We start from the raw sequence: 14,559 nt of genomic DNA on the forward strand, positions 1-14,559 counted from the left end.
GTTGCAGTCGATCTTGAAGGTACTGGCTTCTTCTTCGTTGGCATCGCGGAATATCTTGAGTTGAATGTCGTACTGGAGTTGGGGCATTTCAGAAAACAGGGTGGCATCTAGTTCTTACCCAAGTTAGAGGTAGGGTTTCCGTTAGCTTTTCAAACTAACAATTAGAATTTCTACCCGAAAATTGCCCAAATGGGAGGAAAACATCTTAGGGAGGGTTTCCTAGAGAGGGTTACCACACAAAGAGGGTTTTTCAGGCCGAAAGGCCAAAACAAGCATACACACAACAAGCAATCACAAGCACTCAAGCAGCAAATTTAGAAAACTACAAGCAATCATGAAAACCACACTGGGTACTTTAAGTACCCAGGGATGCCTGATACGCGGGGGTAGCTCAATCAAAACAATTGAGTTGGTCATATCCATCCTATAGGCTTCGGTTTGTCAGAGATGCAGACGTCTTCATTTTGCTGATATTGACCTCAACATGGATTCTTGTAGCAGTTGGTAGTGAAGCAGGTCTGGTGTTGAGTCATCGATGTTTAGGCGAAGGCGAAAGCTGCGTAGATCTTCTGGTCTCGACATACCAGGTAAGTGAGGTCTTCGAAGGGGTAACTATTGAGGTACTCCCAAAGTTGAGATCTTCTCGGGGCTGGCCTAAACATTACTAGTCAAGAACTGAGGACTTGATCCTTGACGACTGCAAAAGTGCAAGTCCAAAGAGGAACAAGGTCAACTCCCTGAAAGATTTTGGTGACAACCAAATACATGCTCTTATTATCCCTATACGCGTACTGCTAAGTCGACGTCCATCTTCAATAGCTGCAGCCGAAGATACTTGAAACTTCCTGAAGTGTTGATCTATCTTCGGCTTCGAGTCTCCGGGTCTAAGTTGGGGACATTGTCCAATATGTTGGTTTTGAAGAGGATGTGATAGTAGAATCAAAAGCTTTAAAAGTCTTTGAAAATCAGGGAGCAAGGTAAGAATTTGAAATTTTGAAGGGATAAGAAAATTAGAAGCTATGCTTCCGTCTACTAAAGAAAATTTGTTTCGTAAATAGTTTTTCCCGAAGTACTGGTTTCCTAACTAACGTCCAAGCTAACTAGGGTCTCCTACAGTCAGGATGGCTCTGATACCAGCTCTGTGGGGCCCCGGACCAGCTATCCGAAACACCCGTTATGCATACACATTCACGATCCCATGATCAGTGTGTCGTGAAAGCATAACCGAACTGGTATCAAATACATCATCCATTACAGTACCGAATAAAAAGCTTACAGTAGGTCGCATGACCAATACTTACATAAGAGCCGCAATGGCAGGAGATCAACAATCACACAGCGGAAATACGTCAGACGAAAACGTTCGCATGGCCCAAGGCATGCCATAACCCTACAGGCAACTGACTGGGAAGACGTTCCTAGCTCGCATAGACGTCGTCGACTCCTTCATATGTCGGATTCCACCAAGTCTGGCCAAGTAAATAGCCAGGGACAAAGCCATGAGTACATTATGAATTGTACTCGCAAACCACCTTAGAGAGAAGTAAAGGATATGCAATTTGGCAGTAGCAAGGAACATACACTAAACTAGGGCGACAAGGAGCGAGAGGTGGTTCCTCTCGAGAGTACGACATCTCTATATCTTTGTTGAAAACCTTTTTGTAAACCATTTTGTTTGCAGACTAATAGGTAAGGATAACCCATGCTTATTCCCGGCCATCTCAAATGGCCAACACACTTATTCCAGATTTTCCACCGTACCTCCCAGGTACTTTTCCACCAGTCCCACTGGCGTCACTTTCCCAAACAATATTTGAGAAAACACTTTTATAAACCAAAACTTCCTTTGATACTCAGCACTTCCTTTCCCACGTCCATTGCCGCGGACACGGCTATTCGAATAGATTTTACACTCTGCAGAGGTTGTACACTTTCCCCACAAGATCCGATAAATCCGCCGGGATCATCCCTGGTTCACCAAGCGTCAAAACGCGAGGCTCGGATAACCGATCGCAGTTTTTCGCTTGCTCGCCTTAGCCTAAGACATGCCGAATGAATTGTACCTCCCAACACCAGAGTCCGGGGGCTGTCCAGGAGTAGCAAGGTCCCCAGCACACCCGACCCTCCGGAATGCCATCCAACCACTTAGGCATCTTTCAATGGGAGCTCATAAGTTGTACCCCGCGTACCTAAAAAGGCAAATGGGTTGCGTCCCTTCTCCTGGGAAGAACCCCGGTCGAAGCGTCCATGGTCGGACTGCCACTACACTTGCAGGACCCAAACTAAGGCGAGACAAACTACTACGCTGCACCCCGTCCCACTAAAGGGTAATGTGGTTGTACTAGCTAGGTCCGGTGATGTACTCAGTCAACAAAAGGTTTTTTTTTTAAACAATTTTCTTCACTTCTCTTGCTCCCAGCAAGTCCTTTCTGCTCAAAAACAATTTATCAAAACCACACTTGGGCAGGGCTACCCCATTCCAAGGTTTTCGAGAAACTTGTTTTCCGAAAAACATTTTCATAACCATTTTTCCAGGGCTCCCACCTATAGTCCAATTCTTCTTTGAAATATGGCGACAAGGATGACAAGGTGATAAGCACCATATCAGTAATAGAGGTGTGATCAGTAGGTACCAACGAGGGTTGCACCCTAAGGGTGGATTAATAAAACTCCGAGTGGCATAACCACTCACATAAATAAATATACCATGCAATTTATAAAACTGGTAATAATGCAAGAGTAAGATAATTAGGTCAAGATATGCATCAAGAGGTGGCTTGTCTTGGTTGGCTGTTTGTCCCTGGACTTGTTCTTCACAAAACTCTGCTCTTCCTTCCTCTTCGAAATCATGACCAATATCCTCTCCTTCTTCTCCGATAGTGTTCGCATTCTAACGTCGCAAAATAAAAGGCACACAATCAACATACAAGCCAAACAACACACAAGCAATTTTACAAACAAGTAAAATATAACTAGAGAAACACTACAAAGTAATGATAAGCTCACATAATACTAGGTAATTTATTTCTCACTTCTAAACAAAAGCAACTCAATTTCCTAGTAGCAAATATGCCTAGAACCCTAAATAACTAGCCAAAACTCTTAGTACCAAAACAGTGGGTAAGTTTATACCTACAGGTAGGTATGATCTGAGAGAGTTCAACCAACTTGGTTTGGCTTCAAAAACATCTATACATTATTTTTAAACATTTTTGCAAGGTCGCAAAACATATAACTAGTTTATTTTGCTCAAATAACTCAATACAACTCCAGCAAACAAACCCTATACCAGTGGATAGTTATTCAAACAGAGAACATAAAAAAATTGGATTCCATAATTTTAGACTTGTTAATTATTTTTAATAAACGTTTTACTGTAGAAAGGGAACATTTCAGAGTTAAAAGGCACAGATATTCTATGTTGCTGATGAAGATTTGGGCTCTGTATATGTTGAACAGCAAGGTGCATTGGTTCTGGTAAAATTGGTTTCAATAAAAAAATTACTTTTGAACTCTCCAAATAATTTTCCAAATCCATAATTGAGCAGATTTTTGTTTTCTGGTTTGTTTGAATTTTATGCAGGGGCGTGCAATACCAATGCCAAAATGTGGGTATTTCCATACAAGACGCCACCAAATTTGGTTTACGCACGAAAGTTCTCTAAAACTTTTTTTTATTGAATAGTAAAAATGTCCGTGCGTTGCTACGGGACAATAATACATGTAAATAAATCAAAATATGATTAACGTACAAACATGACATCGCTTACCTACAATGATTATAAGAGGGGGCAAAATGTGTGGTATTTGAAAAATCTTGCGACGTCCAATGAAACCAAATGAACAATCTTAGGTACATTTTTGTGATATATGAATTCATCCTAGACATGAAGTTAAAAAATAAGTACACTCCAAAATAATCCTATCTATAATCAATTTAGGTAAGTCAATTTTGATCAAGTCAAAAATTAGCTTTCTATGCATAATATAATAAGTGTACATGCTTTCGATTTGTCAAAATATTCAGTTAAAACAGTATAGTTAATAGGCTGAGGATAAACGTTTTTCTCTAAATGAGTATATTAGAGATCTTAATGGTTCTTGATTAGTCCAAAATTAGAAAATGTTCTGGACAAAATTTATATGAAATTAGAGCATTTCCAGCCGCGTCTCCCAAAGTATCCCAAACGGCGTCAGATCGAGCGTTTAGGGGACGTATTTCGTTCGTGCCGCGTTTGAGGGACGTCGCTCCCCAGCCGTTCCCCAGCCGCGTTCCCCAAACCCAAATAAATATAAGTGCGTGAAAATATTGGTTTTCATTCAAATTTGATTATATATTATAAAGTTTGAATGAAAATAGCTAGATTTTATCTAAACCCTAGCCTACTGGCCGCCCAATGGTGCGTTCGACGGCCCCGCCCCGTCGTCGCCTCCCCTCCACCGCAGCTCCTGCTGCGCGCGCCGCCTCTACATGCGTAGGGCGGAGGCCAGACGCCGCTGCTCCAGCAGCGCGTCGTCGCCTGCCCTACCCTGTTGCGCCGCCTGGAGGGAGAGCTCGACGGCGCGACGAATCTGAGCGTCTTCGCGGGCACGGGCGTCATCCCGAAGCTTCTTCTCCAGCTCGAAGGACTCGACGAGCGCTCGTTGCTGATCTGCCGCGTCGTCCGGGTGCGGCCCGTCGTCGGACCACTCGAAGTCGTCGTCGTCCTCCTGCTCCGCCTCGTCCTCCTCCTCGTCTTCCTCCTCCTCCTTCTCCAGTTGCGTCGCCAACGCGTCGGCCTCCGCCGCCAATGCATCCGCCCTTCACCCCCAGTCCGCCTCTGATGCCGCCAGCGTCGCCTCTCGCTGCTGATGCTCCAGCGCCTCCCACCGCCGCTGCTCCATCGCCTCCCACCATTCACGGTACTGGAAATCTCGCTCCATGTGCAGTTGCTGCCGCTCTACGCACCACCGCTCGCCCATCTCCTCCGCCTGGCTCCGCTGCGCCTCTTCCGTCGTGGCGGTGTCGAACGCCGCTATGGTGTCCGCCAGCGCTGCCTCCTCCCATGTCGCGTTCTCCTCGGCTTCGGGGTCGAAGTCGAACTGCGATGCTTCGGGTGTTGGAGGTGGTGGTGGGACGGTGGTGGAGGAGGGAACTGGCCGGCACCGGGACGGTTCATCATTACGCTGGGATGTGCTTGCAGCGGAGAAAGGGGTGCTGGGGGGCCTTTTATAGACGCCGGCGTCGCCAAAAGAGGCGGGAAGATAGCGTGGGAAGAGGCCAGAAGCGGCGGGAAGAAAGCGCGGGAATGCGCAGTGGCGTGCAACGCCGGCAACGCGTGGAGGCTGCGCAGCACCGACGAGCCGTCTCGCCTGCCCCTCTGTTGCCATTAAGGCAAAACTGCGATGCTTCGTTCGTGTGTCACTGCTCTCCAATAATTTTCGTCGCGAGGTAGGCGACGGTTAGGTTTAAACTTGAATGTGCTACTGACATGTCGGGCCCGCGTCTCCTTGCCTTGCTTTTTGTTGTGTCCGGTGTGCCCGATGTGTCCCCTGTGTAGCAGGGACGGGCTCGGGATGCTGGGCACCGTATTGGGCCGCGTCGGACAAAAAGAGCCTTTGGGACACGCGGCTGGTTACGTTTTTTTTGTTCGGTGTGCTCCAAATCCCTTTGGGGTGTTTTGGGGACGCGGCTGAAGATGCTCTTAATAGTTAGAATTTAGAGATCAATTATTTTCATACAAATTCATATTACTCTATGGTACGAAGAAGTACAAAAATATCCATGGCCCAAGTATAAAAAATCTCCATGTGTATTATTCTCCTATCTAGGCAATCACGTGAAAAAAAGAAATCTCTTACCCTATCCGCACACATCATCTCTTCTTCCTCTCCTCTTACCAAATTCCCAAATGTGTTTGCCTCAGCCGCTGGACTTCTCCACCCTGGTGCCGCTGCTCCCTAATCAATCTCACTGGTGCCGCTGTTCTCGCCCATCTCTGACCTTCTACTCCGGTGCCTCTTCGTCCCGCACCCTTTCTTCCCCGGCTGGAGGGTGCACATCGGGGATGAGGAGCACGCAGGGAACTCGAGGTCGCGCCGGAGCCCGGATGCGTGGCTGCGCGCAGTGAGGAACACGACATCCTCTCGCCCGTCCCCTCTTCTACCTGGGAGCTTCCCGTGGGACGAGCAGGTTTTCTCTCTTGACTCCTGGACTTGGACGCAGACCTGGCTGTGCGTGTGGCCGTGGGGGTTGGCCGGTGGCACGGTTGGCGGCGGCCGCTCGTCTATTTACTGCCGCACGCAGGCACGCCGAGGCCGTGTGCAATGAGGAACACTGCATCCTCTCGCCTTTCTTCAAGTTCCAAACTATTCGCAGGTGCATCAAGCTTTTCCACGTCTCCTTTGTGCCAACCTGTAAATTTATCCTTATCTACTGCAGTCACCGTATTCACCTCTTTTGATTTTTCTTTTCCGATTCTTGCATATTATAGTTGGGGCAAGTTCTAATTAGGTTATAAATCATGAAGAGGTACAACTAATTAACTAAGAGGGTACTTTAATGAAATATAGCAGCAGAAAGAATCGAATAGGATTGATGACGAACAGTCAAACTATCTGATTAAGTAGTACTTTGGAATAGTTCCTTTTTTTCTGAAGTAGCTTATATAATTGCTTTACATTTCCTGATATAATTTCCAGGAGGTATCCTTGCACCAAAATGACCCACATATTATGAAATAATGAAAGTGGCCTAAATATTTACAGCTTGTTGACTTTCAACAATTAGGTGCACTGCTGAAAATTCAGTAGAACATGGTGCTCCTCGAAATACTGGTCATCTGGAACTTCGGCAACCTTTGGCTTTTCAAGTTTGGCAGTCCGTTAAAAAGCAACTCTATCCAACTGAGAAGATCACTATACTTACCAATGGACCTCTTACAAATTGGGCCAACATTGTTCTCTCTGACAAGAATGCAAGTCCTGTAATAGAGGTTGGTTATTTGATATCTTTAACTTTCATGCAGTATTTAATGCATTTTAAAATATGATAAGTTTAAACTGTTCACTGTTAATATTGACTTACATGTTGCTCTTGTGCAGAGTGTATATGTTGTTGGAGGACATGCCAGAGATGAAAATGATTAAAACGGAAACGTGTTCACTATTCCATGTAATAGATATGCGGAATTTAATACATTTCTTGATCCCTTAGCTGTGATAGTAGTTCTAGAGTGCACTCTGGATATTACATTGATTCCCCTCAGCTCTCAGAGAAAAGTGCTTCCTTTCCACCTCTCCTTGAAGCACTAAAGCATGCTCAACATACTCCAGAATCAAGTTTTGTCCTCCACTTATTGTCATTGCTTCCTTTCCACGTCATCTTTCCATCCTTCCATTGCGTCTTGAAGAGCAATGTTCAGGTAGAATGATATTTCTGTGATGGGTCCTGTTTTATGCATGTTCATGCTAGGAATGGGATCAAGCAGAGTATTATGACAGGTTTTACAGGGAAATAATCAGCCTTTGGATACACATATTATCTAGGGACATTTCACTGTGGGACTATATGTTATAATCAACCTTAGTATAGGATCCACCCTAATATTTTATTATCTGAATTCACCTACATGCTACACTATTTATACGGCACTGGCAACTAACATGGAATTTCCTTTGATGTTTTGTATGTACCACAAATTTAGCACATTTCGGGCAAATGAAATAAACCTTTGAATAAGCATATTTAGAGGGGAGACAACCATTATAGGATCCACCCTAATATTTCATTATCTGAATTCACCTACATGCTACAGTATCTATACGGCAGTGGCAACTAACATGGAATTTACTTTTGATGTTTTTATGTACCACAAACTTAGCACATGTATGGCAAATGAAATAAATCAGTGAATCGGCACATTTGAGGCAAAAGTCAACATCATCTACTTTGGGTCAAGGGATATGCAGGAGCTGCAAAAGCTTTTGCAATTCCATGAAAGGTATATCTCCATTTTTTTTTACCAAGAACTGTGGGGCAAAACCCCCACAACATTTTATTTCATATAAATAAGAATATTATATGCAAGTGTACAACTATACAGAAAAGAAGAGTTACAAAAGATTGTTAATCCATGCCATGAACACATCAGCATGTTTACTCCTCACGCTATGCACATGTATGGTGGACTCATGAATAAGCACATTCAGATGTATTGTAACTGAAAGTGTACTCCTCACGCTATGCACATGTATGGTGGACTCATGAATAAGCACATTCAGATGTATTGTAACTGAAAGTGAGTTTGTGTGATGAAGAAGTTTCTCTGGTTGCAGCTGGCGAACATGGTGTTCTTATTTGCTGAGCTATCCCTTATGCAGTACTACCTGGTGTTATCCAAGCCCTCCATGGTTGCTGCTGCTGCTGTCTACACAGCCAGGCTCACACCTAAAAACATACCTCTGTGGACCGACATGCTCAAGCATCATACTGGATTCAGTGAATCACACTACTACTGTAAGCATGCACACCTAATGACTTGACTGAAATCTCTTTTTTGATTAATTGTGTGATGAAGCAATTTTGATTAATGAAACATCATTCCCACCAAATTAGCCTCACATGAGCATATATCTTTACTACAAATCAGAGGCATAAGCTTATCCATGGCATTAAAATTTGATGACATTATAGGTAACTAAATATCATTCACCCAGCATCCACCATTCAAATTCAAGCCGCGAAGGTCTTTTATAGGAGTACACAATTAAGACTGAGAGTGTCACAAATAGGGAAACCGGCAACTTTTTCAAACAAAAAAAAAATCTGATCCTAGTATGTTGACCAAATCTCTAATGAATTGTGGGATGTTGGCTCCACTTTCATTATCCTTGTACGACAGCATGTGTACCACTGCTTTGTTCCGCAGTGCGTAACCAATCTGCAAATGCTATATACGTCAATACTGCTGAAGAGCTGAAATATACAGTATTGTAGATTTTAATTTATTATACTGACCGTGCTATTTAATTGCTCGGACAACTTCTTCACCATCCCACCAGCGCATAAATGTTAGCACCAAGAATCCTGACATGTGGCTATATAGAAAGTACACATTGCTGTTAGTTCCATGGTAGACATGATATACTCATTATGTTTAATGCCATGGATTCTACCTGTCATTGTTTGTAGGCTGCCTACATGGTGTGGTGCGACCCCATAGGAAAACATCATCTTTCCATCCTTCTATTGCGTCTTGTAGAGCAATGTTCAGGTAGAATGATATTTCTTTGAGCTTGAATACATATTTGTGATGGGTGCCTGTTTTATGTATGTCCGTGCTAGGAATGGGATCAAGTAGAGTAACGGTTCGTTGATCCAGGTTGAACACAAATAGAATGTAGTGTTGGCCAGACATACGATATGGTATGAAAATCTGCATAGAATAAGCGCATTGAATTATTACCACTGTTGCAACAAAAATCCTATTATTTTCCAATCGCAGTCTTACCGAGTTGCAGGCTGACACATGGAACTCCATCCCCGGCCAGCAGTCACACATTCTTGCCATCATCTGGTGCTTTTGGTCAAACGGTAGACGTTGCTTTGGGTCTCGCATGGAGTCGGTCACCATGGTCTGAGATGAATTCGTGGAGTCGGTCACCATGGTCTGAGATGAGTGTAAGAATCATAGGTTGTTATTTAAGATAACATGTGGTTATCATTAATTACGAAGTAAAACATCAATACTCACGCAAAATTTGAGGTCCATAATGTGGTAATTAGTGTCCATGCACAGCCGGGCTTCGTCTTGGGCGTTTACCCGTACAGCCATGTTGAAATAATCACTATCTATACCAGTTGTATCCTTTAGCAAGTCTTTCAGTTGTTTAAGACTTATACTAATTGGATAGGGCTTGCTGCTTTGAACCTATATTTCTCTACGAAACAAAGCACGAAGTTAACCCACAGGATAAAAATAACAATTTGGACTGGTGCATCGTATATAAATTGGACTTACTTCATGGCATCTTCGTCGTTAACACCCAATATATATTTCCTAAGCTTGGAAAGTAATTGGCTCTTGTTTATTCTATTCTTGGGCATATGTGAAGGAGGTTTGGTGTCATTGTGTACCTTCTTTCCCTGTGATAATTCAGTAGGGGGAGGACAATTCTTATCCCACATAATGACATCCTCTTTATCCAAAGCCAAGGTTTGTGTCAGTACACCACCCCAAGGCACAATTCAGTTTATGTATGCTTGCAGCCTATCCATAAACTGGTAGAATACATCAAGTATCGAGAGGCTTGCATCTTCTAAACTTACTGATGTCTGCTGATCGTCATGCAATCAGGCCTCATGCCTAATCTCGGTATTTTTAGGAGAAGATGCAGGTCATGCATTTTCGTGCATATATCACTGGCAACATGTTAGCCTATCCATAAAGCTCAATTCTAGAAATGTAGATAAACTGAGTGCCCTCTATGACATGTGTGCATTCATTGCCCAAACGTGAGTGATCTAATGATCTTTGTAAAATTGTATGTCAGAAGAAGTAAGAAGCTGATGCGATGTCTTAGACTCGATGGAGAGCCAACCTGGGTGTCAAAGAAGAGGCGGCAGACCAATGAGGCAGAACACGGGGCGTCGGCGAGGCGGCAGATCAATGAGACAGAGCACGGGCCGTCGGCTTTGGCAACCAGCAAGGTCGATGAAGAGATTGCAGGCGTCGGCGAAGATACGGCAGACCAGGGGGGGGCGAGGTGGTTGCGAGAAGGCAGGCATCGGATTGCCGGACGGAGGCAGGCATCGGATTGCCGGATGGCAGACCACGGGGCGGCCAGGTGGTTGCCGGACGGCAGGCGTCGGAGTAAAGAAGGCAACGTGAGGGTGAGAAGAGACGGCAACGTGAGGGGGGGATGATTTCCTTGGTCTGATTGATTTTTTCCTTATACGTTCAGCTGATTGATTTTTTCTTGTGATTTCCATGTCCGTTTCACTGATTGATACTTCCTTATACGTCCCGGCTGATTGATTGCCGGATTGCATGCAACGTGAGAGTGCGGCGATATACTACTTAAAATCAGCTTGACTTTCCCTGTTTTAGTGGGGCGGACGGACGACCAAAATGGTGGAAGGGACGACCAAAATGGTTGAACGGACGAAAAAGGGGAGAATAGGGATTATGTTTAGTCTTTTTAAGTAGTAGAGATTTAAATTGCTACTGCATGACTTTGCAATACGAATTACTGAGAGTGACTCGTAGAAGATCTTGGTTTCAAAATAGTTTCAGAAGATAGATAACTTACTGGGCTACACTAGGAATTTTAGATCTACGGATTTAGAGCAACACAGAATGTATGGAGAATTTATTTCTAAGCATTCAGATCTGGCTTCTATGGAATTCCTAAAAAAACAAGAATGGGTCGATTTGAGGAGATCAGGGAAAATCCAGAGCGGACCAGCCCAATGCGTTACCCACGATGCGGGAAGGAAAATAGGCAAATATCCTGACCATGGGCCTTGCACGCTAGCAACTAACAGCAGAGCAAATAGTCATGCATCGCTTGGATGAAGATCTATCGGGCCGAGATGATTCCCATCGCTCACCACGACCAAACGACCGCAAGGCCGCGACCCTAGCGATGGAGGCGGACAGAGAGAACATGGAGATGGTCGGAAAGCTCACCGCGAGCCTTGGAGGCGACAGAGGAGACGCGGTGGTGGCGGAGGATGGAGCGACGCGACGCGGTAGCTCGGAGACGCGCGCTTCATGACTCCGGGACGACGCAGACGCGCAGACAAGCGCGCAGACGACGACGACTCAGACGGCTGCAAGGTTGACGATGCTGCCGAAGAAGTCGACGTTGACGGAGGGTAGTGCTTGCTGGGGCTCGGCTCGGAAAGACGGAGGGAGACGCAGGAGACGGAGCCGCGTTGAGTGGCTCGGCTCGGCCGACACGGACGTGCTCGACAGCTACCGCACGTCGACAAGGACGAGGGCGTTGATGGCGGCGAGCTCCGCCTCGGTGCACAGCGACCAGTCATCGGCGACGTTCCCTGGACAGGATAGACGGAGGGGTTAGGTTGAGCAGGGAGACAAGGAAATAGCAGGTGGATTCCAGAACAAGAGAGGGGTCAAGGGAGCGGCCTGTGCCGAGCGCGACATGCAGGAGTTCGCGTCCACGGCGGCGCTCCGGTCGAAGATGAGCACGGGGGAGGGAGTCTGAGGGGTTGTTCTGGGACGGAGTGGTGTCCGAAAAACACACAAGATGATACCAGGGTGAACTCATATACGGCTGCCATCGGGGTGCATCGTGGACGACGTCCATGGAGTCCGCAGAGTGGAACGGCTGCAGCGATTGGGTGAGCTGGGCGGTGCACGAGACAGCAGGAAGGGGCCAAAACTCGGAGGCGTGCAAGAGAAGGCATGGGAGGCACGTCCTGCCTAAGGCGGAAGGCTGGCTCGGGGAAGGACATTCCAGTGGCCGCACGCCAGTTGTTCGACGCAGCGTCGGCGTCGAGAGCGAGGTGGAGAACGGTCAAGGCGGACAGAGAGAGGGATGGCACGGCATAGGGTTCGATCAGGAACGGATAGGGGAGGCCATAGGCAAGACGTTTAGAGTAGAAACGAGGGCAGAACGAGAGGATAGTCCTGGACGTCTTTGTTCCAAGATGAAATCGACACAATTTCACATTTTTCTCTTAGACTGACTCGGGCTCGAATTGGCTTGCTTCCTCCTTCAGACTAGAGAGGCTACTACCAGATTGCCAAATAATTTTCCACCGTATAGAAAGGCAAAGGATCGAGATCAGGGCGAAGGCTCAAAGTTAGGCGTTTAAACGGAAACGCAGAATAGTCGCTGAGTTATGTTTTCGACAGTTTCAGATTACAGTGATTAGTCGTTTTCACCTTTTTATCAGGAGCAAACGAATCCACTTATTTGGTAGATTATTGATCTAGTTTGATAAGCAAACATCAGGGAATACTAGGAATTTTAGATAACCTTATTTGGTGAAGATATGAGGATTTGGAGGAGTAGAAAGTCAGACCAAAATACACTTTCAGAAGAACACTAAAATCCAGTGTTTTGACAGTAACGAGTTTTGAAGATTTCCTCATTTTTCCCAGAGTGATGTGAAGCTCAAAAAGGGGTTAGTCTTTTCCCAGGATGATGAGAATAGTACCAAGATTGTAGGAAATTTTATACATCGATTTTTACGGAACAACAGGGACAATGAGAGAGGTGCAAAGTGATGCCCAAAATAATCTGCAGAGATCCTTTGACTGCGCTACCGGTAGTTTTTAGAGATCAGGGGATTTCAAAATTTTAGATAGGTCGATAGGGGACTGTAAATGGGATGATTCTTTTTCATAGTTAAAGATGGTACTACCAACTTGGCAGATAATTTCACAAATTATTTTTAGCAGAAGGTATAAGGAATTGATGGAGGTTGAAAGTGGGGCTGAAAACAGATTTCGAATGTCTTAACTGAATTTCGACACTTGTTCCGCAATAGATGTCAAACTTCACAAAAATTTCAGAATTAAGGTAGAGAGGGTGTTATCACCAGAATTTGACCGGATCAGAGGTGGGCCGCGATTGAAGATGGGCTTGAAGAATATACATGGAAGAAATACATGAATCGGCCTTATATGCAAAGTTTGGGCTAGTTTGCCCGTGTATCTGTACCATAGTAGGAAGCGTGTCGGTTAGATGGAGTTTGGGCTCGTGCCCGGTTGGGATTATTCCCACCTTAGAAAGTCTACGGACTATAAATATGTATCTAGGGTTTATGAAATAAACAACAACCACGTTCACCACAAACCAATCTAGGCGCATCGCCAACTCCCCCGTCTCGAGGGTTTCTTCCGGGTAAGCATCATGCTGCCTAGATCGCATCTTGCGATCTAGGCAGCACACGTTTATTCGTCGTTCATGCGTTGCTCGTACTGAAGCCTTTTTGATGGCGAGCAACGTAGTTATCATAGATGTTTTAGGGTTAGCATTGTTCATCGTATCATATGCTATCGTCGTGCGACCCTTAGACATCTAGCCGCCCTTACACCTATCTTGGGTGTAAGGGCGGCACCCCGCTTGATCATTGTTCAGTAGATCCGATCCGTTATGATTGCTCCTTGTTCTTCAAGGATTAGTTTAATATCTGCATAGTTAGGCCTTACAAACGGGTTGAAGGATCCAGTGGCGCGTAGGGTGTAGTTTGCTAGCCTTAGACAGGATGTTCCGGGGATCAACTTCGTGTTGGTTTTTAGGCCTTGTCTAGGGTCGGTTTACGATCACCGTGCGTGGCCGCCGAGCTCAATCACGAGTAGGATGTTCCGATTATGCGGTGAAAACCCTAAATCGTAGTAGGTCGTTTTAGCTTTATTTCGATCAAGCAGGACCACCATCTGATCGTACACCTCGTACGCATCATGGGTGGATCGGCTCCTTGAGCCGATTCACAGGACAACCCGAGAGCCGATCGAGGCTCGTATTTAATGTTTACGTGTATGCCATGCGAGAAACTAAGCGAGGCATCATCCAACACCTTCCCGACCGGGTATAGGTCGG

General features: G+C 45.4%; 1 protein-coding gene across 9 annotated transcripts; it reads left to right on the forward strand.

Annotated features, from left to right (window-relative positions):
- Positions 1–5,827: 5,827 nt before the first annotated feature.
- LOC124650607 lies at positions 5,828–11,143 on the forward strand. Of its 9 annotated transcripts, none has more exons than XR_006987068.1 (6): positions 5,828–6,358; positions 6,770–6,974; positions 7,084–7,982; positions 8,317–8,497; positions 9,173–9,661; positions 10,534–11,143. XR_006987068.1 is itself a non-coding variant. In XM_047190123.1 (6 exons), the coding sequence occupies exons 4-6, from the start codon at positions 8,326–8,328 to the stop codon at positions 10,904–10,906; spliced, it is 627 nt and encodes a 208-aa protein (XP_047046079.1). In that variant the 5' UTR covers positions 5,828–6,358; positions 6,748–6,974; positions 7,084–7,982; positions 8,317–8,325; the 3' UTR covers positions 10,907–11,143. The 9 variants fall into 9 exon arrangements, 3 of the variants coding, with proteins under 3 accessions (XP_047046079.1, XP_047046078.1, XP_047046080.1); XR_006987072.1 differs by lacking the exon at positions 10,534–11,143 and adding an exon at positions 8,085–8,279 and having other exon boundaries at positions 8,362–8,497; positions 9,173–10,527; XR_006987070.1 differs by lacking the exon at positions 10,534–11,143 and adding an exon at positions 8,085–8,231 and having other exon boundaries at positions 9,173–10,527.
- Positions 11,144–14,559: the final 3,416 nt, after the last annotated feature.

Source organism: Lolium rigidum, chromosome 4 (assembly GCF_022539505.1).
Source record: "Lolium rigidum isolate FL_2022 chromosome 4, APGP_CSIRO_Lrig_0.1, whole genome shotgun sequence".
NCBI lineage: Eukaryota > Viridiplantae > Streptophyta > Magnoliopsida > Poales > Poaceae > Lolium > Lolium rigidum.

Excerpts from the sequence above, each read along its gene's own strand:
- LOC124650607 (XM_047190123.1), top strand. The coding sequence starts at position 8,326 with ATGGTGTTCTTATTTGCTGAGCTATCCCTTATGCAGTACTACCTGGTG. Across the intron at positions 8,498-9,172 it reads CAGTGAATCACACTACTACT|GCTGCCTACATGGTGTGGTG; the intron begins GTAAGCATGCAC and ends CATTGTTTGTAG. Across the intron at positions 9,255-10,533 it reads TCTTGTAGAGCAATGTTCAG|AAGAAGTAAGAAGCTGATGC; the intron begins GTAGAATGATAT and ends ATTGTATGTCAG.